The 25,773-nt window shown below is 39.8% G+C and overlaps 2 protein-coding genes across 2 annotated transcripts; both read left to right on the forward strand.

Annotated features, from left to right (window-relative positions):
• LOC105392122 lies at positions 1-2,344 on the forward strand. The gene is made up of 5 exons (XM_011563718.3): positions 1-360; positions 665-836; positions 918-1,138; positions 1,597-1,727; positions 2,118-2,344. The coding sequence occupies exons 1-5, from the start codon at positions 199-201 to the stop codon at positions 2,278-2,280; spliced, it is 849 nt and encodes a 282-aa protein (XP_011562020.3). The 5' UTR covers positions 1-198; the 3' UTR covers positions 2,281-2,344.
• Positions 2,345-9,203: 6,859 nt separating this feature from the next.
• LOC105392124 (trypsin-1) lies at positions 9,204-18,303 on the forward strand. The gene is made up of 8 exons (XM_048625005.1): positions 9,204-9,218; positions 9,549-9,822; positions 9,934-10,122; positions 10,248-10,268; positions 16,549-16,705; positions 16,945-17,197; positions 17,512-17,667; positions 18,047-18,303. Exons 1-8 carry the CDS (start codon positions 9,204-9,206, stop codon positions 18,230-18,232), a joined length of 1,251 nt encoding a protein of 416 aa, XP_048480962.1. The 3' UTR covers positions 18,233-18,303.
• The last annotated feature ends 7,470 nt before the right edge of the window (positions 18,304-25,773 follow it).

A 25,773-nucleotide genomic window follows, 5' to 3' on the forward strand; every position in this document is an offset into this window, starting at 1 on the left:
ACATGTGATAAACATAAACACACCCATAAATTTCAAAAGAGAAAACAATAAATATCCACGAAGTGCCCACGAAAAAGCCACGAAAGATAATAAACAAAATATCAAATTACAGATCTAAATAAGATGCAGAACTTCCTCAAACAAAGATAAAATAAGTTCAACAGCATGTCATGAGCCCCCACTACAACCACTACCAACATGAATGTTTTAAGAACCTTGTCACACCACGCGGCCCGCCGCCCCGGGGCCCTACTCTGGTTCTCTCCACGGCGGTTTGAGTGCAAGAAGAAGAAGACTGAGGAGTGCAGGAACCCCATCACACCCTGCGATGTCGCCTTCATGGAACCAGACAAAAAAACGGCAAGCTATTTATTCCTTTGATTCAAATGTTCAACCTTATAGATGCCTCTGCCATATGTAACTGACGTCTTTCTATTCTTTGTGAGGGTGTTGATTCCTGCTAACTCGATTCGTTAATATGCTAAACTTGAAGCATTCCTCAAAATATGGGCTTATTCTATCACGATGTTGTCTTTCATTGTAATAGTAACTAAGTAGGTATTGTAAGCATTGTTATGTACCTAGGTAGGTGTCTTTATGCCTGGCAATAGTACTAAAAGAAGGGCAAAGGTTCTCTACTTACCTGTCAACTTACCTTCCATAGTGCTTCGACATGCGCAACGTGACGCTCGAGCGCGCCTCCCAGCACCACGGGAGGATGATCAGCTCATTCCTCAACAATCAGCACTGGCCGCGCGAGCCCACCGTCACCAGCCTGTATCTTCCACCAGACTCACGGTACCTGCAGGTGCTGAGTGAGAAATATGCCTATAGCGGTTAGTTGATTCTGATTCTTCCGTATGTAGAGTCCACGCTTGGCTGAGAAACTGATTGAGTAAATCTTGCCATCTTCACAGGGGACCGTCTAATAGCGCTCGAAAAGAATGACCGTACGGACGAGCGGCGTCTGATTGGCGTAGCCGTAGCCAATAAGATCTTCCCGTGGATGGCCAATGAGCTGGAGGAATGGGGGCACAGCACCACAGACAAGGCGGAGCGACACCGCATGTTCTTCCAGGCCCACTGCTACCGACATCCCAACCTGTTTAAGAAGTATAAGGTGGATTATATCTGGGATGTAAGTGAGCTAGGCTCGAGACTAAGTATACCTATAAGGTACTTTATAGTTACTTACAGTTCCACATTTTGACAATGAATATACTATATATGGCTCCAGCAGTAACCTACCACAATGATTATGTTAACCCATCTCGCACCCGCTTAAAATAAAAAAAATGAGGGCCATGAAACTTCAAGTGGCTATTTACGCCTGCCGCCTTGCACCCAAGAGTCCTCTACCCTTAGGCTACGTCCGCACAGGCAGGAGGTTTGCTAAGCGCCTACTGGCGCCTACCCACCCCTAGCTCGCTTAGCGTGTATCAATGTGGCCATTCACGAAGATTCTATATAGATCGTTCGTTTTACTGAGCTACTCCCTTGGTGACTCTTTAGGCGCTAAGCAAACCTGCCTACTGCCTTGGCGTAGGGAGCCTTTAGGGTTCCTTCCCGCCCTCCCGTCACTCCCTGCCCCTTCAGATCGAGGTCCTGTGCACCGCCTCGGATGTCTCGGGGCACGGCGTCTGCTCGGTGCTGCTACGTCACATGCTGGAGGAAGGAGTCGACGCGCGCCATCCCCTCGCGCAGGTCACCGCCACTAGCACTTACTTGTAAGTCTTTTGGCTCTTTGAAGCTTTACGTTTGTAGATTAGATCTGTGTATGTCTGTACTATAACATGATAGGGTGATAAACGAAAGCGCGTCTAGTTTTTACTGCGGCGGAAGGATTAGCCAGTCAGAATAGCGTCATTCGCTGATTGCCCAGGATAAGGTGCTAGTACATAGTACCTACATAGTTATTATGAAATGTCCTCATCGTGATCCGATCACTGCATTTATTAAGAATGGTATTTTACATATTTTTATGCCTTTTGACGACGCTAAATGTCTGATGAATACCACTGTCTATGTTTTTGTGGTAAATCTCCTTCAATCTGAGCTTACCCACAGTGTTTCAGTTGCAGCATCGTCTTAACTTTCATCCTCTATCTGTTCTGCAGAGCTGCAGCCTGCGAGCATAGCGGTATGAAGAAGGAATGGAGCATGAACTACCAGGACTTCGTGGACTCGGCCGGGCAGCGGGCCTTCTACCCGAGGAAGCCACACACCAGCGTCAACATTTACGTACAGAAGTTCAAGCCTAAAGCCTTCTATTGCACATGAAAGCTTTATTTCCATGATAATCAGCACTTGACCAAGTTACAAATAAATCCACTAGAAACGGAAACTTTTTCATTCATGTATTAGTTATTAGTTACTTACTAACAAACTGTATTTTAATATGTCTACTAACAAAATTGGATCTTAGTAATCTGAATAAAGAAATTATTATTATTATTATTTTGATTCTGATTTTGTTCAGCTCAGCTATTTATACAAATAACTGGTATAATGAACCACACGGGCCTAAGCCAAGTATGATTCATGGGGTATGTGTTGGGTCGGTTTGCATAAATTTACGCACTATTCGGCAAGTATTGAGCACTGTAGCTTTCTGGAGGGATATATATGTGTAGGATGGGAGATCGAGCGTTTTTAATGATTTTTCTAATTGCTTAGGGATAACTCCTGTCGTGGAACAGAATAGGGACTATGGTAGCTGTCTTGAGTCGCCACATACGAATTACCTCATCTTTAAGATCTGTGTATTTGGTAAGTTTTTCTGCTATTGTATTTTGCATGTTATGTGTATTTGGGATCGCAATATCTATAATAAGAGCTGATTTGTTGACTTTATCTATTAATGTAATATCCGGTCTGTTGAAGTGAATGGTTCTATCTGTGAGGATGGCTCTGTCAAAATACAGTTTGTGCGTGGAGTTCTCAATGACAACTTCTGGGGTATAGTTGTAATACGGAGTGGGTGGTGAAGGTGCAAGATTGTGTTTAATGGCGAGTTTTTGATGTATGATGTTTGCCACCTGATCATGCCGATGCTTATAGTCGGTCTGTACTATCGCTTTGCAGGCACCAGTTATATGTTGGATAGTTTCAGGCAAGGCATTACATTTACGGCATCTGTCTGTATGCGAGCCAGGGAGTTTCATAATATGCTTCTGGTAATTTTTGGTCTCTATCACTTGATCTTGAATAGCAATGAGGAACCCTTCTGTCTCTGGGAACAGCTCACCTCGACGGAGCCACTCGTGCGACGCTTCTTTGTCGAAGTTTGGTTGACTCAAGTCGTGGGGGTGTCGTCCATACAATGTCTTCCGATTCCACTCACTTATCTTTGTTTTATGGTCTGTTTGTGTTTCATTTAGCTGTGGGTTTCTGTCTTGTAAGTTTAATGGTGTAAATTTTGTATCTGTCTGTACTATGGCTACGTGGACATTAGATGTAGTAGCTTTCATGTGAAAGTAATTTCTAAGTGCTGTTATTTGTTTATTATGCAAGTTCACTATATCAATTAGTCCACGGCCTCCTTCACAACGTGGTAGGGTCTGTCTTTGGACACAAGCTCTTGGATGATGTTTTCTGTGCTTCGTCATCGATGTGTTTATAGTTCTCTGAAGGTTCTTAAGTTCAGTTTTGGTCCAAAAAATTATTCCAAAAGAATAAGTTAATATAGGTATTGCGTAAGTATTTATGGCTTATACTATATTTTTTGCGTTAAGTTGAGTTTTTAATATTGCATTAAGACGATGTTTAAACTGTTGAGTAAGTTTGGCTTTGGTTTCTTTGTATTGGATTTGTTTAGCTTGGTTATACCCTAAATATAAGTTTCGGATTCAGTAAGTGGTTCTATTGTAGTTCCGGATTGTGTTTGATATTGGTGGGGGTAAGTTTTACCTGATTTAACAGAATTTATTTTGAACTTGTCCATTCCAAATTCCATGTGTATATCTTGTGATAGTTTGTCTGTAAGTTCAGCCAAATGGTCTAATTCACTTTCAGAAGAGGCATAAAGTTTAATGTCATCCATATATAGAAGGTGGTTTATTTTAACATTTCGATCATGATTATTATTGTCAGGTTTGTTAGAAAGTCGTAATCCTGATTGGGACGAGTTCAAGAGGTTTGAAAGTGGATTTACTGCAAGACAAAACCACATTGGACTCAGAGCATCTCCTTGAAATATGCCCCTTTGAACTTTAATAAAGTCTGTCAGTCTGTCATTAAGTTTTAGTTGTGTAGTCCATTTGATCATTGTTAGTTTCAAAAAGTTAATTATTTGCGGGTTTAATTTATATATTTCCAAAATTTTTAAGAGCCATGAGTGTGGAACAGAGTCATATGCTTTTTTATAATCAATGTACACAGTGTGCAAGTCTTTTTTCTTTTGTTTTACTAATTTTAGAATAACTGAATCTATAACAAGCTGTTCTTTGCATCCCTGACTGAATTTTCTACACCCTTTTTGTTGTTCAGTTAAAATTTTATTGCTTTCACAGTGTATGTAAATTAATTGGGTAATGCAAGATGTAATTATTTTGTAGATAGTTTGTAAGCATGTAATGGGTCTATATTTTGCTGGGTTTTTAGTATCACTGCTATCCTTAGGTATCATGTAAGTAATCCATTCAGTAACGTATTTGGGCATATTCTGTGGATTTTTTATGAAATTATTGATGAAATTGTACAGGAACGGATGTAAATATGTAAATTTCTTGTACCAGTAATTATGGATTTTGTCAGTCCCAGGAGCTTTCCAGTTATGTAGGGATCTTAGGACATCTTGATACGTCTCCAACGGGATGTGATCAAATTCCATCTGAGTGGTTTCCGAATATCTTAGTTCTTCCTCTTTGATCCACTCGGCGTCTGCATTGTGTTCTTTTGGATCTGCCCATATCTGAGACCAAAACTCCTGTAACTCTTCAGGTGGAGGTGTTTCTGTAGGTTGGTTAGTGGTGTTATTTGTAGAGGACTTTATAAGATTACGGTAAAACAGTTTTTCGTTGTTAAAGAATTGATTATTTTGTGTTTTACGAAGTGAGCAGGCTGTATATCGTTTCAATCTACTAGCTACTACGGTGAGTTTTTGTTTCAGGGTATCTAAAAAGTGTGTGAGTTCGGAATTTGGAGGTTCGTGGGTTGAATGTACCATATATTCTTCCAGGGTCTTTTTTACAGTTTTCGTTAGTTTTTTACTTCTATTTCCATTAATATACTGAGTTAATCTGCTTATTTTAGATCTTAGGTCATCTACTTTTCGTTCAAGTCTAACTTGCCATCTTGGTTTTGAGTTATATCTCTTGGTGCTTTGGTCTTCAGGTGTCGTTGGGGTGAGATCAAGTTTAGCTCCATTCATTTTAGCTGCGGTCCATGCTGCACAGTATATCGTGGTTTGTAAAGAATTAAATTCAGTGTTGGCATTAACATTAACAGGCAGGATCTTTTTATCTATGTATTCTACTAATATTGCTAGTTTTCGGGATGGTTTTTGGCGGGGAATGTATGGTCTGTCAGTAGGTTCAATGTTTGTAAAATAGTCTAAGGCATTTTGAAATGTTTCTTCAATCTGTTGGCTTTTCTCTGAATTTAAATACTCAATTTGTTTACTTAGGTGGTACTGCAATGTCTGTGAGGCAGTCAGTTTGGATCTGAGACATAAAATCCGGTCTGATCTCTAATTCTAATGGTGTGTTTGTATCAGGTAAGTTCGAGGCAATTTCTAATTCTGAAGCAATCTCTGTTCGTATTTGGGCGAGTCTATCATAATCTATAAGTTTATTGTTTATTATGATTCTCCTCTGATCCGAAATTCGCTGTTCTGATAGGTGAGATAGCTCTGGGAACCTGCTTGTAATGGCTTGATGTAATTGAGGTCTGTATGCTGTTGAGTTCGTTTCCATTTCTGTTATTCTAAAGTAACAACGCATTATTTCCTCGTTGTATTCTGAAGTCCACCTTATTCGCTGTGATTGCGTATGCTGGGTACTTTGCAGCCGAGCACCTTCAATTCCTGTTTCTATATTTTCTAGCTCTGTAGCAGCCTCTTTTTTTATTTCTTCTATTTCGTCTGGGGTTAATAGGTTGCTCCTTATGATGGCCCTACGCTGATCTCCTATTCTTTGCCGTGATACCTGCATGTGAGGGAATTTTTCAAGAAACTTGGTGTGTAGCGGTGGAAGATATACTTTTAAGTCTGTCTCCATTGCGGTAAGTTGATAGAAGGTACGCAGTATGAATTTATTCATGTCTTTGGTCCATTTCCTGCGTGTACACTTGCTGCGAGTAGTGGGCACAGAATCTGAGACCGTAGAAGCCTCCTGCGCAACATCTACAGGCAGTATGCTGAAGGATGAAGAAAGTGTAGGGGAAGAGCGGTATGATGGATTTGTGGCTGAAGATGAATAGGGTGAGTATGGGTCCGATTCCTGATCTGATTGTTCGGCTGTAACATATTGTTGGACGGGAGCCCGCCTGCTCAGCTCCGCGTCGCCAATGGTTCGCATGCTGTCACATCCAGCACTGGCTCCAGATGCGCCCCGGCGTCCTCCGGGAAGCGACATTAAATTATATCTCCTAGTACTGGTCCAAGTCCTAGTTCTCGTATCTGACGCAGCACTATTGACAGTGGGCTGGGTCTCTCCTATTGATGTTGATGATCTGCTGGTTGATTGTGTCACTCTCATAAGCGGTACGTTGCCCCCCCCAGAGTACGAGGGGCAGCCCGAGCCTCGTGGCCCGGGGCGGGATTGACCAGCGCTGTTGGCGCTGGGACCCGCCTGGGGTAGCTTCGTCTCTCGTTCCGCTACCATGATGATGATGACTATGGCTCCGTTAGCCGCTGGTAAGTATATGTCGATAAACGACGCCAGCGTCCGCCCCTCACGTGGCACTGATGGTCGTGCCGGACGTGGAGTTAGATTTGTGAGGGGCTTATTATTATTATTATTAGTTAGTTACTTACCTATCTTTATTAAATTTGCCTCTGTAATAGGTATTTGACTCTCTATTTAGGTGACGAATAAAACATTGATTACATTTTTATTTATATTTTATTCAAAATAGGTATCAATTAAATATTTATATTTACATTTAAAAAGCAGATCCTAATAATTATATAATAAATAAGTAGTTAGGTAAGTAGTAAACTCTTTAGTAAATTGTTACTTCTTGTGAAGTATCTATAGCTAGGTATTTGTACTATCCAAGACATGCCCACATTATTATTTTATGAAACTTGCACTTTACGCAGATATATTCAGAAAATATTCTTAACAATATTCACTTAAATTCATTTAAGTAGGTAGGTAAATTCTAGTACATGAAATATTTTATCACAGTACCTAACGAAAACGATTACGCCGAACGGTAAACTAAACCAAGAACCACCTTACGATTTACTATTTAATTTGAAGCACTTATACGGCACCACCTGTACCTTGTCGAGGTTTCCTTTCCTGGTGTAGGTGTAGGTCATCTTCTTGTAGCCGTGGCAGGCGGCGCCGTGGTCGCCCTCTAGGTTGATGGCCACCACCGCGCCCTTGAAGCAGGGGTAGCGCTTACAGATGCGCGTGAGGGCGATGCGCGCCGCCGCGTCGGGCCGCCAGCCGCGCCGCATGGCCTCCACGGCCAGCACGCCGGGCAGGAAGCGCACCAGCAGGTCGCCGTCCCCCGACGCCGCCGCCGCGCCCACGTCGTCGTCCACGTACACCGCCGCGCCCGGCAGCACCGCCTCCGCCACGCGCCCCGCGATGCGGAAGCGCGGCCCGCTGCTGGTGGCGCCCCCCGCCAGGCTGCGGTTGCGGTCCAGCACCAGCAGCGCCACCGAGTCCGGCTCCACCACCTCCTTGGGCATACGCACGATGCCATCTTCTTCATCATCATCATCGTCGTCGTCGTCCGGACACGTGCAGATGATGTGGCTCTGCTTGCACTTGTTCTCGCACTTCTTGGACGGGTGCGCCTGGCACCGGCCCAGGGGGCGCTGCCCGCAGCACGTGTCATGCTTGTCGTCTTGGCTCTTCTCCTTCTTCTTTTCCTCACAGCTCTCTTCGTCCTGGTATTTGCTTTGCCCGTGATGTCGCCCTTTGTACCTGTGATGGTTCAGTGCGCTTTTGTATTTTTCCTTGATTTTTTGCAGGATGTCCTTCCTTCTTCGGCAGTAGTGGTTGCGGCGAAGGGAAGCTGGAGGCTGTTTAGTGCGAAACAGCCGGGAGGCGGCGCGGTGGCGCGCCTGAACCCCGCCCGGGTCCTCGCACGGGGACTTCCCCTGCTCCTCTGGCATCACGTTGCTTGTGGTGGAAGAGAAGTCATCACATTCTGAAGTTGAGGGGATTTCGTCACATTCCGTAGTGGAGGGGATGTCATCACATTCTGTAGTAGAGGGGATGTCATCACATTCTGTAGTGGAGGGAATGTCATCACACTCTGTAGTGGTGGAGGAGGATGAGTGACACTCGCAGTGGCACTTCTTGCAGGGGATGCAGGGCTTGCCGGGGTGGCCGGGGTGGCATTCACGGGCGGGGTCCTCCGGCACCGGCGGCGGAGGCTCATAGTTAGGATCATCGGTGTCGTTAGGGTTCAGTCTATCCCGCGGTATTTTGAAGTACGGACCGCAATGGATCTTCGGGTCGGGGTCGACGTTCGCATAAAAGTTCGGTTGGCAGTTGTTGTAGTTGTGCCACTTGGTCCACTCCTCGTCGGAGACGGTGGTGTTGAGCGGCTCCTCGAACCGGCCCATGCGGAGCGCGAACTCGGTGGCCTGGCTGCAGGACAGGATGGAGTGCGTGGTGTGGTTCATGACGAGGCGCGCCACGCCGGTGGGGTTGCGCACGCGGCGCAGGCTGGCCACGGCGCCCACCGACAGGTTCTTCCCCTCCATGAGCAGCGCGTCGAAGGTGACCTCGCGGTCCTCGTCGGGGTGCCCGTGACAGGTCAGATCCTCTGCGAAGGTCAGCGCCTTCTCCACGGCGTCCAGCGCGCTGCCGTTCTGTATCAGCACGTCGTAGGCTCTCTGCGTAACGTTCGGAAACGCCCACAGCATGATCGCCATCGGAACATTCTTGCCGTGTGCTTGAAACAAAGAAGCTTGCGTGTGCTCCAGTAGAAAACATAGAGTTAACAGTAACGGACGTGACACATACATCTGTAGACGCTAGAAGGCACAGAAGCAGGAATACGAGTTTCGTCTCATGAATAACGTTGCTGTAAGTTTTATATACGAAGTAAATATTATAGAAGAAATATTTATCACACTACAGTGACATAATAAGGTGTCATTAGTCATTGGTGTCATAATCTTTGGTCTCATACATTTTTAAATCATACAATCATACAATAAACACAGAAACAAATAAAAATGCTTAGAATTTTCGGTCGGTACAATGGATTTATTGGTTGTTTGAGGAGAGATTCATATTCATATTCATTTATTCAGAGATCACTTTAAGGATCGAGTAAGTTTCATTATTTAATAATAGAAGGTACCTAAGTACTTATATTAATATTATTTTATCTCCATCATCCATGTCTTTCAGACATCAGCGCAGTCTCCTTCAGAATCACATTTGAAAAACTATTGTCTTCAAAGAGTACCTACTATTTATGCTTCGACCAAAGTTTTTATTTTTCTCTATGTTTGTAACTTTTCCAAAACATTTTTTTTTGTTCTGAAACTATTATTGAACAACACACGAAGAATATGCGAGTGTAACTCAATTCCCTTAAATTTTACGCCAATTTGCTGCATAGTAAAATTAATCACAACCGGATCGTTCACGTTCACGAACGTTTTAAAAGTTAAATGTGTGTGTAAGTACTTGTGCTTCAAATTACAGAAATGTTTTCAATACATACCTATCCATCTGATTCATAACCTCTATAGCTACGTAAACGGAACAATGATAACCACTATTCTTTCAGCTGCACTTTTATCTGCAAGTATTTTGAAAGGAGATCCAGACGTGCTAGATCAGACGTTAGACCTGAATTACACCGGGCTAGCGGGTCAGGCTGAGCTGAACAAGAATGACGTGTTATCGTTCCTTAACCAGAGGGATATTCGGGAGCAGTATCAAATACTTCATGAAACTTTACTATCCAAACTTGTTGGTAAGATACGTAAGATATGTATTTAATTTTGAATTAAAAAAATACATAATACCTGCAATTCTATTAAGTACTTACGCTTGTTATCAGTATAGCCTTCTATTATTAATTATTTGTTTCTATTACAGACTCCGATAACCGGCGTCGAGGTGAGTGCAAACCATTACTTAACTATTAACTACCCCCTCTATAAATAGCACCCCGTATAATGTATTATAAGGGTTGTCGCTACGGGGACATCTGAGTGAAACGCCGGTTGCTTTAAGACTGAGTATATTGGATAATTCAAGAGTATAGACGGATACAAATAAGGGCAGCTCCACAACACCACCCACGCAAATGAAAAAAAAAAAAAAAAGTTACTAACTTACATTTTTTTTTTAAATCATAAAGAATACATACTTTTATGTTTGTCATTATAATAATTGTTATAACATATTGATTATGTTTACATTGATTACATTGAATACACTGATTACATTGAATACACTGATTACATTGAATACACTGATTACATTGAATACACTGATTATATTGGTTACATTGATTATGTGTTTCTTCTATTTCACAAATAACTTTGTTCTATTCTTATGCACGATATCGACTTTTCCATCTTTAATTACTTTTACATTCGGTGACAAGTCTTCTAATACAACATAAGGACCATTATACACATTTTCAAATTTATTTCCGGTTTCATTTTTTATTAGAATACAGTCATTGGGCTTGTATGTTACACTTCTGCTGGTTTGATTAGCTTTTTCTGTTCTTGTAATTTTAGATTGTATCAAATTTTGTCTAGCTTGCTCCTGAGCTTTTTGTATTCTGTATTGAACTAGGGCTGGGTAATTATCACAATTATACAATGGTTCTACATGTTTCACTAAATTACTTGGGATATTACATATTTTACCAAATACAAGTTCATACGGAGTAAATTTTGTTGAAGTATGGACAGTTGTGTTGTAACTAAAACACCAATATGGCACCCATGTGCTCCACAATTTTAGTTCATTGTTTGTTTGTATTCTCAGGAAAGCATTCAAAGTTTTATGCGAGTTCTCTAATGATCCTATCGTTTCATGATGGTAAGCTGTCGATGTCAATTTCGTTATTTTCAACAATTCACACACTTCTTTCAGGACTGAATTTAAAAATTCAGTTCCGCGGTCGGTTGCGATTTCTTTTGGAATACCGTACCTAAGAATAAAACCTTCCACGAACGCTCTCGCTACTGTAATAGCATCCTTACTGTCTAATGCATAAGCCTCCACATACTTGGTAAGCTCGCACTGTATGGTTAATATATAAACTTTATTAAAATAATCCTTAACTAGGGGCCCAACTATATCTAAATATATTTTATCAAAAGCCGATGTTGCCGTAGTTGTAACGACCATTGGCTCTTTAACCGGTATCGAGTGTTTTTGTGTTTGACACTTACTACACTTGGAAACATATTCCTTGACGTCTTGTTCCATTTTTGGCCACGTGTAATACTTCTTTATATTATTAATCATTCTGCGTATACCTGCATGACCTGCTGTAGGTAATATATGAAAATCATTCATTACTACTAATTTATCATCATTTGAATTGATTCTTTGCTTCTCTTTTATTATATAAATTCGCGGTCCGGACCGTTTATATTTATTACTTTTATTACAATCGTTGGCTAGCCATTGTATATATTTATCATTACAATCATTTTTCATTATATAAATTTCTTTTATATTTGTTTTCTCACAGAACTGCTCAAATTTTCTCACGTATACGTCTCGCGTAATACATGATCGAGATTGTGGGCAAGTATAAATCGTAAACCTTTGTGGGTCATAAACAAACAATTCATTTCTTTCATTATCTATCATTCTTTCTAACTTTTCCCTTGATGTAAACACTATTCTACAGAATTTTTCGGCTTACTAACCATTTCGACTATGTCCGGCTGCGCACACCGTTCACCCTCGGAAATGTTATCATCCGTAATATTCTGTTTAACCTCTCTTTCCTTTTGTTCACTCCTCTGTCGTCTTGTCATAACACTCACAACATGCTCACTCATTCCTTTCAGCTCATCCGATGTTAACAACACTCGTGATAATGCGTCTGCAGCTGCATTATCCTTTCCTTTTACATACTCGATTTCAAAATCGTACTCTTCTAACTTTAACCTGAACTTAGTTAGTCTGCTGCTTGGGTTGTTCATATTGAATAAATATACCAGAGGTCGATGATCTGTAAATATTCTAAACTTTTTCCCTAATAAATAATGCCTGAAGTAATTTACTGACCAAACTATAGCCAAAAGTTCTTTTTCTATGGTCGGGTAATTTAATTCTGCCTTATTGAGTCCACGACTGGCGTAAGCAATTGGTAAATTGTTTTTGTTGCTTAACACCGAGCCTATAGCCCTTCCTGAAGCGTCTGTTTGTAAACGGAATTCGTTTTCTGGTGAGAAATCTGGAAACTGTAAAACTGGGGGTGTTGAAAGTGACTGTCTCAATGTTTCAAATGACTCTTGGCAACTGCTGTCCCAAACAAACGTTGCATATTTTTTACATAATTTATTTAGAGGTATTACAATTTCACTGAAATTTGGAATAAAACGCCGATAATAGTTACTAAAGGCCACAAATCTTTTTACCTCATCTACTGTTTTCGGTACCGGGTAGTCAGTTAGTGCCTGAATTTTACCGGGATCTGGTTTAACTCCGTCTGGCGTAACTACATGACCTAAATAAACGATCTCCTTTTTTAGAAACTCGCACTTTTTCGGATTTAACCTCAAGTTTACTTCTCTTAGTCTGTAAAATACATCTATTAAATTTTTATTATGTGTTGATAAATTTCTCCCAAAAACAATCAAATCATCAAGATATACTAGGCATTTCTCGTAATTTAAACCGGATAAGGCAACTGTCATTACTCGTGAAAAGGCACTGGGGCTTATTTTTAATCCCATTGGCATTCGTTTCATTTGGTATTGTTTATCAAATGTGAATGCAGTGCACTTTCTACTTTCTTCATCTAATTTCACCTGATAATAACCAGAAAATAAATCTAAATGTGTAAAGTAAACAGAGCCTGTTAGGGCGTCGAGAATGTCAAGAATGTTAGGTAAAGGGAAACGGTCATCAACAATTTTTTCATTCAATTTTCGGTAATCTATTACAAGCCTAAATTATTTTTCTTCTGAAACTGATTTTTTAGGTACGAGTAAAATAGGGCTGGACCACGGGCTCTTGGTTTCTTCTATGACGTCATCGTCCAACATTTTTCTTAATTGTTTTTTAATTTCACTCGCCTGAAATTTAGGTAGCCGATATTGTTTTGTGTAAACTGGATCCGTATCTGGTTTTAACTGTATTTTTTGTTCAAAAATGTTGGTGGTTGTTAACTTATCTCCATCTAAATGAAAAATATCCGAAAATTTGGCACATATTTTTTCTATTTCCATCTGTTCTTCCCCATTCAATCCTTTCAAATTTAATTCCTTAAACATTCTCTTTACACGTTCAGCATTATTTACGGGTTTTTCATAGCTTAATAAATCATACTCCGCTAGTGAACTTACTTGTGGTTTGAAAAAACTCAATTTAATTTCGTTGTTCCTTGTATTTAAAATTTTTATAGGTATTTTTCCATCTATAGGACTCACTACTAAACCGGCCATAAAAACACCTTCACTCAGTTGACTTGGATAAACCACACAATCTTCATTCATTGAAGTTGACACGAAATGTATTGACTCTGATCGCGGCGGTACTGTTAAGTAGTTATTTAACCCAATATTACCCATTTGCAACGGTATATAAGTTCGTTCATTATTATTCTTTAGTGAAAATATATTTAACTCATAGTCTAAAATTCCATTGTACTTGCTTATAAAATCAAGTCCTAAAATTCCATCACATTTACAGCACAAGTTCTTAAACACGTGAAACTTGTGTACGAATTCCTTTCCTTCAAAGGCAAGTGTTAGATAAACAAAACCTTCAGAATAAAGTTCACCACACACTCCGTTTATTCTTACCTTTCCATTATGGATTGGAATGTTATGATGTCTCAATTTCTCGTACTTTATGGCGCTAAGCGACGCGCCAGTGTCTATGAGCCAATTATGACTCTGTCGATTGGTGTCTAATATTACATTGTTATAACTATTATATGCACAAATATTAGCATGACCGACGAAAAAATATGCTGTTTTCCCCTGATCGTTCTGGAAAATTTTCTTCTGGCGGCGTAACTGCGTCATCAGCATAATGTACATGATGGTCTCGGTCTCGACTCAGGTTGCTAGGGAATGACTTACCCCTTGCGCCTCTGCCCTGGTGCCTAGGGAAATATCCCCGGCTTCGGCCCCGATTGGTAGAGTATCCACGCCATTGCTGACTCGGTGGATCCCCGCGATTGCTGTTTCCGCCTCGTCCGTGGGAATACCCTCTCTGCTGTCCGCGCTGAAACTGTAAGCCACGCTGAAAACGTTGGTAATTTGGCCTGTAACCCTGGTCATATCGCATTATCGCGCCGTCTGATGGTCCCGACGATATCTCCTCGTCCTTAGCGCCACGAATTGCGTCTTTTAATGACGTATAATTTCGTGCTGAAATAATTATGCTTAGGTGACCATTTCGCAATCCGTCTGAGAACCGCTTGATAGCCTGTTTTTCATTAATTGGCTTTAGAATTTCAAACTTAGTTGGGTCTCCTTCGGCTTGCGAAATAGTTAGGTCAACAAAAAGTTTTTCTATTTCTTTTCCATAGTCTTCTATGGTCTTTTGATTTTGTGACGCACGAAGTAACCTCGCCTGAAGAGCGGTGAAAGATTTTTGGACCAATAAATGTTTTTTCATGTCTTCTACTAGATTAGAAACTGATGTATAACTAGATGCTAGCCTAAGTTTTGCGCTTTCTGAAAGACGCGTTTTGAGGACGAAATCAATCAACGTCAGCTTACCATCATTTTGTAATAATGACGCATACATTTCAATAGCCGATATTAACTGCATTACAGATTTTTCACTACTGTCAATAATCGGCAGCAAGGCCACAGCCGTTTTTAAATCAAATTTTTCCATTTCTTGACTTTCTTTTGTACTACTTACTGAACAAAATTCCTGAATTTGTGTATATATTGTATTTATCCTAACACAAATTTCTTTTATCTCTATAATATCGGAACCTTTTATCTCGCTATTACATATTTGCTCATCTATTAATTCCGAGCACTTGACATATTCAGCATATACTCTAGAAGCTTCATCATATTTATTTTTTAAAGTTTCTGGCGTTCTTCTAGCCTGACTTAATTTTACAAGATTATCTTTTATTAACTTTAACTTACATATAATATTTTTAAGCTTATCTGCCATGGCAAATTACAGTTGACCATTTTTATACCTATACTTTAGTCTACATTAAAATAACAATAGCTTAGAGTTTAATTATTAATTAAAATCGGTACCTTATAGTCCATGTTTACCACTTAATCTCCATATGGGCATCGGAATGTCGCAGCCGCCCATATACATCAACCGACGGTCGCGTCGTCATGCACTAATTTACGAATTTTACGCGATCACTTTAACTGGCAAATTTTAATTTATCTGTTCACACTTGCTCCAAACCATCTTCCTTGTGGTCCGGATTGCCACGACGACGGTACACCGAACGCCGCAAATGCCCGCTGTTCAGTTCACGCCGAATCCACTTTGTATGGCAGCTCTTGTATAATTTAGCCATGAAGAGACACCCAGCAAACAGGAACATGATAATCATTGCAGTCAGGATTACATTGGTCGTACTAAGATGGGTTTTAATTTCCTCTAATGAAGAAGCATTCGAACCCGCTGCGTTCTGCGCTATTATTATTTCTTCCTTAGACTGAGGCTTCCCCATGATTTTATTTCTTCTTTATGTCTCGTTCATTGAAAAAAATAATATAGTATTATGCGAACATTACGATCACGATTATTTTCACGGATAGTCCCAAAATAACTAGGTACACGCCACCATTTAATTTAATTAATTATTTCACTTTAATGTTCCGACATTAATTATTATTTAATTATTTTTATCTCCGCACTAAATACAGGACAGGACGCGACGCGAGTCGCGCCGACTGGCAAGGTCGCCATATAAGGGTTGTCGCTACGGGGACATCTGAGTGAAACGCCGGTTGCTTTAAGACTGAGTATTGGATAATTCAAGAGTATAGACGGATACAAATAAGGGCAGCTCCACAACAGTATTATACTTACCTCCTTCAGCGGTAACAGGGGGGGTCACTCCCTACATGGACAAACGAAGGGACAATGAGATAGAGTTGTCGTTATAGCCCTGCAGATTTGCCCTTCCAAAGTTTCAGAGCGCTCCGTGCCAAAATAACCGTGCTGATTGAGACTCATTTCCCCTGATCCCCAGCGGATGCCGACTCCACGCGGCGCATCGTACGCGGGCGCAACACGTCCATCGCGGCGGTGCCGTGGCAGGCGTCGCTGCGGCGCCGCGGCCGCCCCATCTGTGGAGCCTCCGTGATCACGCCGCAGTGGCTCATCACCGCAGCCCACTGCTTGCTCAGGTGAGGGACTCAAGACTGGCTTGACTGTACGAAGAGGGGCAGTCAAAGCGTAATTTTGAGATGGCTATTGATGTTTACGTGCTAGGTTTTTGACATAGAGGCCTCTTCATGTTCTTTATTATACGTTCGGCGCCTGAAGGTGGACCCCATTCCGTCTGCCCTTTACCAATCACCCTATACCTAAGTATTGAACACTGGCAAAAACACAACCATACTTAAATTATTCTCCCTTATACCAGCGCTCGGCCCAGCGAGCTGACAGTCCGTCTGGGCTCCTCGTGGAAGTCCCACGGCGGGGAACTCTACGACGTGAAGGAATGCTTCGTGCACCCGCGCTACAACGCACACTCGAAGCAACACGACGTGGGGCTCATGCAGCTCTACGCCACGCTCCGGTTCTCCGCCAGTGTGATGCCGATCAGACTCGTGGATGAGGGCGTCAGGATCCTGGCGGGACGGCCCGCTGTTGTGTCGGGGTGGGGACGGCTGCAGGTAAAGTGTAAAGTAAACTTAAGTCCATGAGTCTTATTTATTATTTGTAATGAAATCGTAACGGTTAAAATTGGATAATAAGAATACATGGATTGGATGGTACAAAATGCATGTCCTGACGCAGAGAGAGACGCTGAATGATAAACCAGAACCAGATGTTGAGGCCAGAACCTCCCGAATCTTTGTTTATATTGTTATAGGTATTAAAAGTACTTTTACGGCTATACCAGATATGGCCATAATAAATTACAGCTGATTTTAAACGATAGACTCTAGAAAGACGATTACTTTAACCCTATCTTACCCTGATGCAGGAGAAAGGCACGGGCACGCAGTTCCTGCAGTCCACGTGGATCCCCAGCATCACCATGAAGAAGTGCCGGCGCTCGGGGCTGGCCCGCTCCTCCATCGACCCCAGCTCCATGTTCTGTGCAGGCTCCTTCGAGCACGGCTCGCCTGATGCTTGCCAGGTTAACGTCCTGTTCCTATAAGTTCACCAGAATATAGTTTGGAGTTGCGGCAAATCCACAAACAGCCGCTGATTATTTTTTTGAGAATTTTCGATTGCTCTTTATATACTTAAATCTCAAGCAATAGCAGAATTTTAATTACTTATGCAATTTTTGCGAGATTTCCGACACATTACTTACCCATTTACGGAACCGTCACTCACGTAAGAACTGTAGGTATACGACACTTAAGTATTTATAGCTACTTGTAGTAGAATGATAAAGATCATTACAAACTAGATCTGTCCAATGTCCACTACTAACCAATCCAGTTCCAGACAGCTTTTATCATTCACAAACCATCAGCTCCCCTTTGATTCCTCCATCCCTCTCCCCACAGGGTGACAGCGGCGGCCCGATGGTGATGGACGGGGTGCTGGTTGGCGTGGTCTCGTGGGGACTCGGCTGCGCTCGCGGCAACTTCCCCGGGGTGTACACGCGCCTGGCGCAGCCCGCGGTCAGCGCCTGGGTGCACCAGCACATCGGCAGGCAAGGGGCTGCTAGTGGGCAGGGTGAGGAGTTGTGAGAAACAAAAGACTATGGCAACTGAGTGCACCGCCACATTGGCAGGCAGGCTGCTAGCGGGGGTTGTGGATACAGTGTGATGGGCTCAGGTTCGAAAGGAAACGACCGGCTCGAATGAGTACATGTTTAATAGTGAGTAAATATTGAAGTAAATGCGATTACAGAGTATACATTCAATACAGACAAAATATAGTGTAGATGCAATATAGAGTACTTAACACACTTCACCTCCGGGGGTGAAAAAAGAAAAAAAAAATAATACATTATATTTTTTTTTTTAAAATCTAATACGTATTTAAAAGTTTTAATTATTGAATAAATGGCTTAGTTCTATTCTTATGTATAATGTCAATTTTGTTATTCTTAAGTATTTTAACATTTGGTTCTATGTCTTCTATAACTACAAATGGTCCATCATACAAACAATCCAGTTTATTAGCTGTTTCATTTCGAACTAATATCAAATCGTCTTTAGAGTAAGTAACAGGGTTAACAGATTTATCGTAAACATTTTTTCTTTCATTTTTACTTTTTAATACATTATTACGAGCATCACTGTGTGCTACTTGTAAGCGATATCTGAGTTCAAAAGGATAGTAATCAGGGTTATATAAAGGTTGTACATCTTCTTCTGTTATTTTAGGTAAATTTGAGGTTCTGCCAAAAACTAATTCGAATGGAGTGTATTTTGTTGCACTATGTACTGTGTTATTGTATGTATAACACCAAAATGGTAACCAATGAGACCAAGTTTCCGGATGTCCATCACATTGGATTCTTAAAAACGCACCTAAGTTTTTATGTGTGTTCTCAAGAGCTCCAATGGATTGATGATGATAAGATGTTGAGTTTAGTTTATCGATTTCTAATAACTTGCAAACATCTGTCATTACAGAAGACATAAATTCAGATCCACGGTCTGTAGCGATGATTTTTGGAATACTATACCGAAGAATGAAGTTGTTGACAAAATTTCTAGCAACTGTCTCACTTTCTTTATTTTTAAGAGGATATGCCTCGATAAATTTCGATAACTCACATTGTATTGTAAGTATATACTTATAACCGCTATAATCTACTTCAATAGGTCCTACTATATCTAAAAATATCTTCTCGAAAGCATAAGTAGATGTAGTGGTAATAACCATTGGTTCCTTTATATGTTTAGAATATTTCATCTTTTGACACTTGTCACATTTTCTTATGAGCTCTCGAACATCTTTTTCTAAAGAAGGCCAATAAAATCTACGCTTAATAGTATTCACCATTCTGCGCACACCAGCGTGTCCACTAGTGGGCAGTAAATGAAAATCATGTAAAATCAAAGCTTTTTCTTCATCATTATCTATTCTTTTAACACCTTTTAATATGCAAATGCGGGGTCCGGACCACACTTTTAATCTTTGTATTTCATCATTAATATTTTTTATAAATAACGCGTTTTCTTTATCTTTTATTATATATATTTCTTTTATATTTCTTTCATTACAAAATTTCTTTAATTTCTGCACAAAAACGGCTCGCGTGTAGAGTGCCTTGAAACTAAGATTAATGTATAAAATTCGTCGACTTTCATTAAGAGCAAAACATTCTGCCTCGGCAGTTATTAAATTATGTTTTCTATACTCTTGTAATTCTTTTTCTTCTATTAACATCATTTAAGTTGTAAAATCAGGTTTATTTAGCATTTCCACAACTCTCGGGTGATCAGTCCGATGTTCTGTACGTGCATTTTGTGTCGAATCCGTTTGTTTATTTGCATCTTGCATCTTTTTACTCTGGGCCCTAGTCATTACAGTCATAATTTTCTCATTCATACTCTTCAAATCATTCATCGTCATATACATTCTTGATAATGCATCCGCGACTGCATTATCTTTCCCTTTCACATATTCAATCTTAAAATCGTATTCCTCTAATGCTAGTCTAAATTTTAGAAGTCTGGACGAAGGATCTTTCATTCCGAATAAATATACGAGTGGTCTGTGGTCTGTCTTAACTGTAAATTTTCGACCGTATAAATAAGGCCTAAAATATTTAATACCCCATACTATTGCTACTAATTCTTTTTGTATGGTAGGGTAATTTCTTTCAGCTTGGTTGAGTGGTCTGCTAGCATATGCTACTGGTCTTAAATCACTATTACATAATACTGCTGCTACCGCTACTCCTGATGCGTCAGTTTGTAAGATAAATTCATGGTTATCATTAAAGTTAGGATATTGTAGAACTGGTGGGGTTGTTAATGCTGTTTTTAATTTTTGAAATGCTTGTTCGCACTGTTCAGACCAAACAAAACGTTCATCTTTTCTAGTTAATTTGTTTAAAGGCATGGCTGTTTCTGAGAATGATGGTATGAATTTTCTATAATAATTACAAAATGCGACGAACCTTTTTACGTCGTCAGTACATTTTGGAGTGGGATAATCTTTTAAAACACTAATTTTTTGGGGATCCGGTTTAACACCTTCTGCGGAAACCACGTGTCCTAAATATAAAACTTCTTTTTTGAGAAATTGGCATTTGCTTGGGTTTAATTTTAAATTGACCTTACGTTTTTTTTTATTTATTTATTATGTATAAAATCTTAAATTATAATTTACATCAATTGACACGAAACCTAGAAGGTTTAATTGTGTCGGTCTGGCAGTTGACATTAATAAGCAGGTAGTAAGTAGAATTATTTCTTAGTGCGAAAGAGACGTGAATCAACCCATGCGCGCTTAGATGTGCGATGTAAGAGCGAGTAAGATATATTTCAGGCAGTGCGGTGTTACTGGTAGCTGAGCGCTTATCTATTACGCGCATGTAGTTGCTTCCAATCTTTACAAACAAAATTGTTATTGGGTTATTCTACAATTCATATCTAGTGAGTTAATGTGTAATATTTTTTTAGTTTTCTCTTCAAATTGTGTTCTTGATAGTGTAATCGTATTTCGCAAGGTAGTTCGTTAAGTTTTGTTGGGATAAGGTAACTAGCTGTCCTTTGTCCGTTTTTATTATTAAATTTAGGGATATAATATTTATTTTGAGTAGTTTTGCGGGTAGTTATTTTATGACATATTTTTGTGAGTGATAATTTGTTCTGTAATTTATTATATTCTTTTAGAATATAATAATCAAAAAGAGTAGGTAGGGGCATAGTTTTACAGTAACTAAAAAGTTTGAGGGGGTTACTTCTGCATTCTAACTTGATGGCTAGCGGTACTATTGATTTTAAAATACGTTCTTGGAGTTTATGGATTTCATTTGTTAGATATGGGGATGCTCTTCCGTATGTACTCAATCCGTAGGTTACAATTGATTCTACCATAGTCTTGTATAGAATTAGTAAAATATGGGTGGGTAATCTATGTTTAAGTATTTTAAATTTCGAAAGCAAAGCTCTTAACTTAGCACATACAGAATCTATATGTTTGGACCAGGAGAACCTATCGTCAACTATCAGGCCAACGTATTTAATGTGTCTGACCAGTTCTAGTGATGGGCAGCAACAACTACTACAGCGTGAGTGCATGCAGTCGTGAGTGTGTGCTGTTATAGTGGGACTGTGGGGACTTTTGATATGGCTTGATCGGACATGGAGTAATTTAGTCTTGTCAGTATTGAGTACTAGCCCGGCATCGTGTGACCACTTGCAGATGCTATTGAAGTCGTCTTGAAGCATTTTCTGGGCCTCTGTTAAGTCGTTATGAGCTGCAATGATTGCAGTGTCATCAGCGAACTGGTACATAGAACATTTTTGAGCAACGGATGGCATGTCATTGACGTATATTAGGTACTCAATTGGCCCAATAACTGATCCCTGGGCTGTACCCTCGGTTATTAAAAATTGTGTACTATCCACGTAATCTTTCAAAAACATCAAATAAATTTCGGTTATGTGTTTCTAAATTTCTGCCGAAAACTACAAGGTCATCCAAGTATACAAGACATTTTTCGTACGTCAATCCTGATAGAGCTACTGTCATCGCTCTAGAGAAAGCACTCGGGCTTGTCTTCATACCCATTGGTAGACGCTTCATCTGGTACTGTCCTGTGTCAGTTGTGAACGCAGTTACCTTTCTAGAGTCTGGGCTTAAAGAAACTTGGTAATACGCCTGTTGGAGGTCACAGTGGCTAAAGTAAATTGAGTTTGAAAGTGAATCTAATATGTCAATTATATTTGGAAGTGGAAATTTATCATCCAAAATGGTATCATTTACTTTACGAAAATCTACTACAAGACGCCATTGTTTAACGGTACCTTCCTCGTTTTTCTTTGGTACTAATAAAATGGGTGACGACCATTCACTTTGACATTCTTCAATTATATCATCTGCTATCATTTTTTCTATATTTTTCTTAATTTCTGGTTTCAGAGCATGAGGTAAACGGTATGGTTTAACATATACTGGACTTGTGTTTGGTTTCAAATGTATTTTTTGTTGATAAACATTGGTAGTAGTAAGTTTATCACCAGGTAAATAGAAGATATCCGAATATTTTTCAAAAATAGGTAATAAAGATTCTTTTTCTTCCGTATTTAGATGATCTAATTTAAGTAAATTTAATAATTTTGATTTCCGGTTCAATTTGGATTCACACCTTTTAAACGTACAAACGTCATATTTACTAAATTCGTGTATTTCTGGTTGAAAAGTAGGTATAGTAATGTCTTTGTCCGAAGTATTAAGTATTTGAATAGGTATGATACCCTTATTTGGCTTTACTATGGTACTAGCTAAGAATACGTCTTTCTCTAGCTCTCTCGCGCAAACCACACAGTCATCTGTCATACTTTTATCTATCTCGATGTAATGAATTGACTCACTTCTCGCAGGTATGATCAAAAAGTTATTTTTATTCATATACAATTTATTTGTATAGTACAGAGGTACATAAAGTTCATTATCATTACAGTACATCTGTAAGTAATTCGTATCTAAATTAATTTTCGAACGGTACTTGTCTAAAAAGTCAAGTCCTAGAATTCCGTCGGCCGAACATGGTAAGGTATCAAACACATAAAATTTATGGCGCATAATGTTATGATTATCTGGTGATATGTTTAAATAAACATACCCAGTTGTCTTAACTTGTCCACCGATTCCTTTAATTGTTGTTTCATCTCTATAAATGGTAGCGCTTCTAGATAATAAGTCGCTTCGTATGACGGAGAGCGAGGCGCCGGTATCCAATAACCAAGAATGTTTGTTTTCATTAACCGACATGAGTACATACCGAACATTATTACTACAACTTAGAATAATATCTTTAGGCACGAAAAAACTGATGTTCGTTATTTTGCGGTACAGTTGAAGAAGTTGATGGTGACGACGCTTCGTCTTCATTTATCACCGGATACATGTTTTGATGACGGGGATAGCCTCTGCCACGGTTGCTGTTATAGTTATTATTATGATAATGGAAATTTCGCCTATTTCCCCGATTAGAAAAATTGTTGCCATCGGCATGGTAATTTCCACGATTCGGAGAAAAATTACCCCGACTTCGCGGAAAAAATTCGCGGCTTCCATTTCCGTGGTATCCTCTATAATTCGATGTTCTGCCCCTGTAAAAGGTATTATAATTAGACCTACCTCTGGTGCTGGCCATGACGTGCTGAGGCGGGGCGGGCGGCTGCGCCAGCTCCTCGTCCTCGGCGGCTCGAATCGCCTCGCGAAGGCTCTCGTAATTTCGAGCTGTAATAATGGTTCCTAAACGCCTGTTTCGAAGTCCGTCTGCGAACCTTTTAATGGCCAACTTTTCGTTAATTGGGCGTAAAATTTCATAGCTGTTCGGGTTGTTGTCAGCTTGAGAAATAGTCAAGTCTACGAACATCTCTTCTATTTTCGAAGCATATTGCTGTAGCGTCAAATTATTTTGCGTAATGTTATTAAGTTGCGTCAATAATGACGTGCTGGATTTTTTGGTAATTAGGTATTTATGGATGTCACTGATTAAATCCTTAACAGTTTGGTACTCGGATTTCAATTTTAATTTTCCGTTTTTTGTAAGACGCGTTTTCAAGATAAAAGAAATCAATAACTTTTTATGATCTTCCTTTAACATGGTCTCATATAGTTCTACACTTTCTACTAATTTTATTGTAGTGTCGTCACTACCGTCCATAACAGGAATTAACGAACTAGCCGTTCTTAAATCAAAGTTCTCCATGATTGTTGAATTACTGCTTAAACTACACGATTCCCTCTTAGAACATAGGTCGTTAATTTCTAAACATAAACTCCTAATTTTATTGTAAATTACAGTTATAGCACATATTTCGTCCTCACTTGACGAACTCAAAATATTTTTATAAATTTCATGAGCATCTAATAATTTTTCATTCGCTTCACTTAGTTTATTTTCTGCAATAGCACCTTTAAATCTTTTTTGTTCATTATAAATTGAATCTAAACATTTTCCCATAATATTAGACGATTAATACAGTAAATAACGATTAATAAATGTCATTAAAAATATACGCTAAATAAAATTATAGAAAATAATTTCTTATCAGTCCCACTTTTAACTCTTAGGCTTATTCCTCACTGATACACATGACAATAATATAATTAAATCACTTTTAAATCTTTAAGGATCATTCCTAACACATGCGAATAATTAAAGTTCATACATACAGTTCTTGCTTGATTTTAACTTTCCTCATCACACTGGGGTGGTGGTGGTCCTCGGGGCGGGCGCGGCGTAGGGCGGCGGCGGGGGAAGCCTCGCCAGCTCCATGCTCGTAGCTACTCGCGGGAACTCTCGAAGAAGCTGGATGGTCATCAGGTGCTCGACTCGTTGCAGCATATACTCGTTCACTTTTGTTATAATTTTGTAGAGCAGGACGAGACCCAATAAAATAACAATAGCCCATACACAGTAAATTAAATTGTTCATATGTCCTTGTAAGGGGTGCGCATTTTTATTATATGTGTTTGAGTATCCCAGTTGTTTTATAATGTCCATGTCACTGGAAGGGTCCCTCGGGGTCACTTTTGTGTTACACATATTGACACACTCAGCCTGTATAATTATAACGTGGAATTGTTTCACCGGTATTGCACTTTAGTCTTTGCACGCGCGCGACCGCAACTTGATCTCCAGACCAGCCATATTAGGACTGGCACTGGCAGGGTCGCCATGTGATGGGCTCAGGTTCGAAAGGAAACGACCGGCTCGAATGAGTACATGTTTAATAGTGAGTAAATATTGAAGTAAATGCGATTACAGAGTATACATTCAATACAGACAAAATATAGTGTAGATGCAATATAGAGTACTTAACTTAACACACTTCAACAGAGTTAAAAACAAAAGACTATCCCGTGAATTCATAGAACGAAGGTAAAATTAGAGGATAGGCAGAAAAAAAAGACTATCCAGCCTGCGAATTCATAGAATGCAGGTATAAGTAGCAGAGGATGGGTAGATTATAGGTAGGTAACTAAGTTGAGGTACTTAGGTACATAGATTATATCTTGTACTTACTTGTAAGTTATAAGATAAGTGGTACCTAGTTGTTAAATAAAACGTATAGAGGTAATACTTTAC

The sequence above is a fragment of the Plutella xylostella genome, chromosome 13, assembly GCF_932276165.1.
Source record: "Plutella xylostella chromosome 13, ilPluXylo3.1, whole genome shotgun sequence".
Lineage (NCBI taxonomy): Eukaryota > Metazoa > Arthropoda > Insecta > Lepidoptera > Plutellidae > Plutella > Plutella xylostella.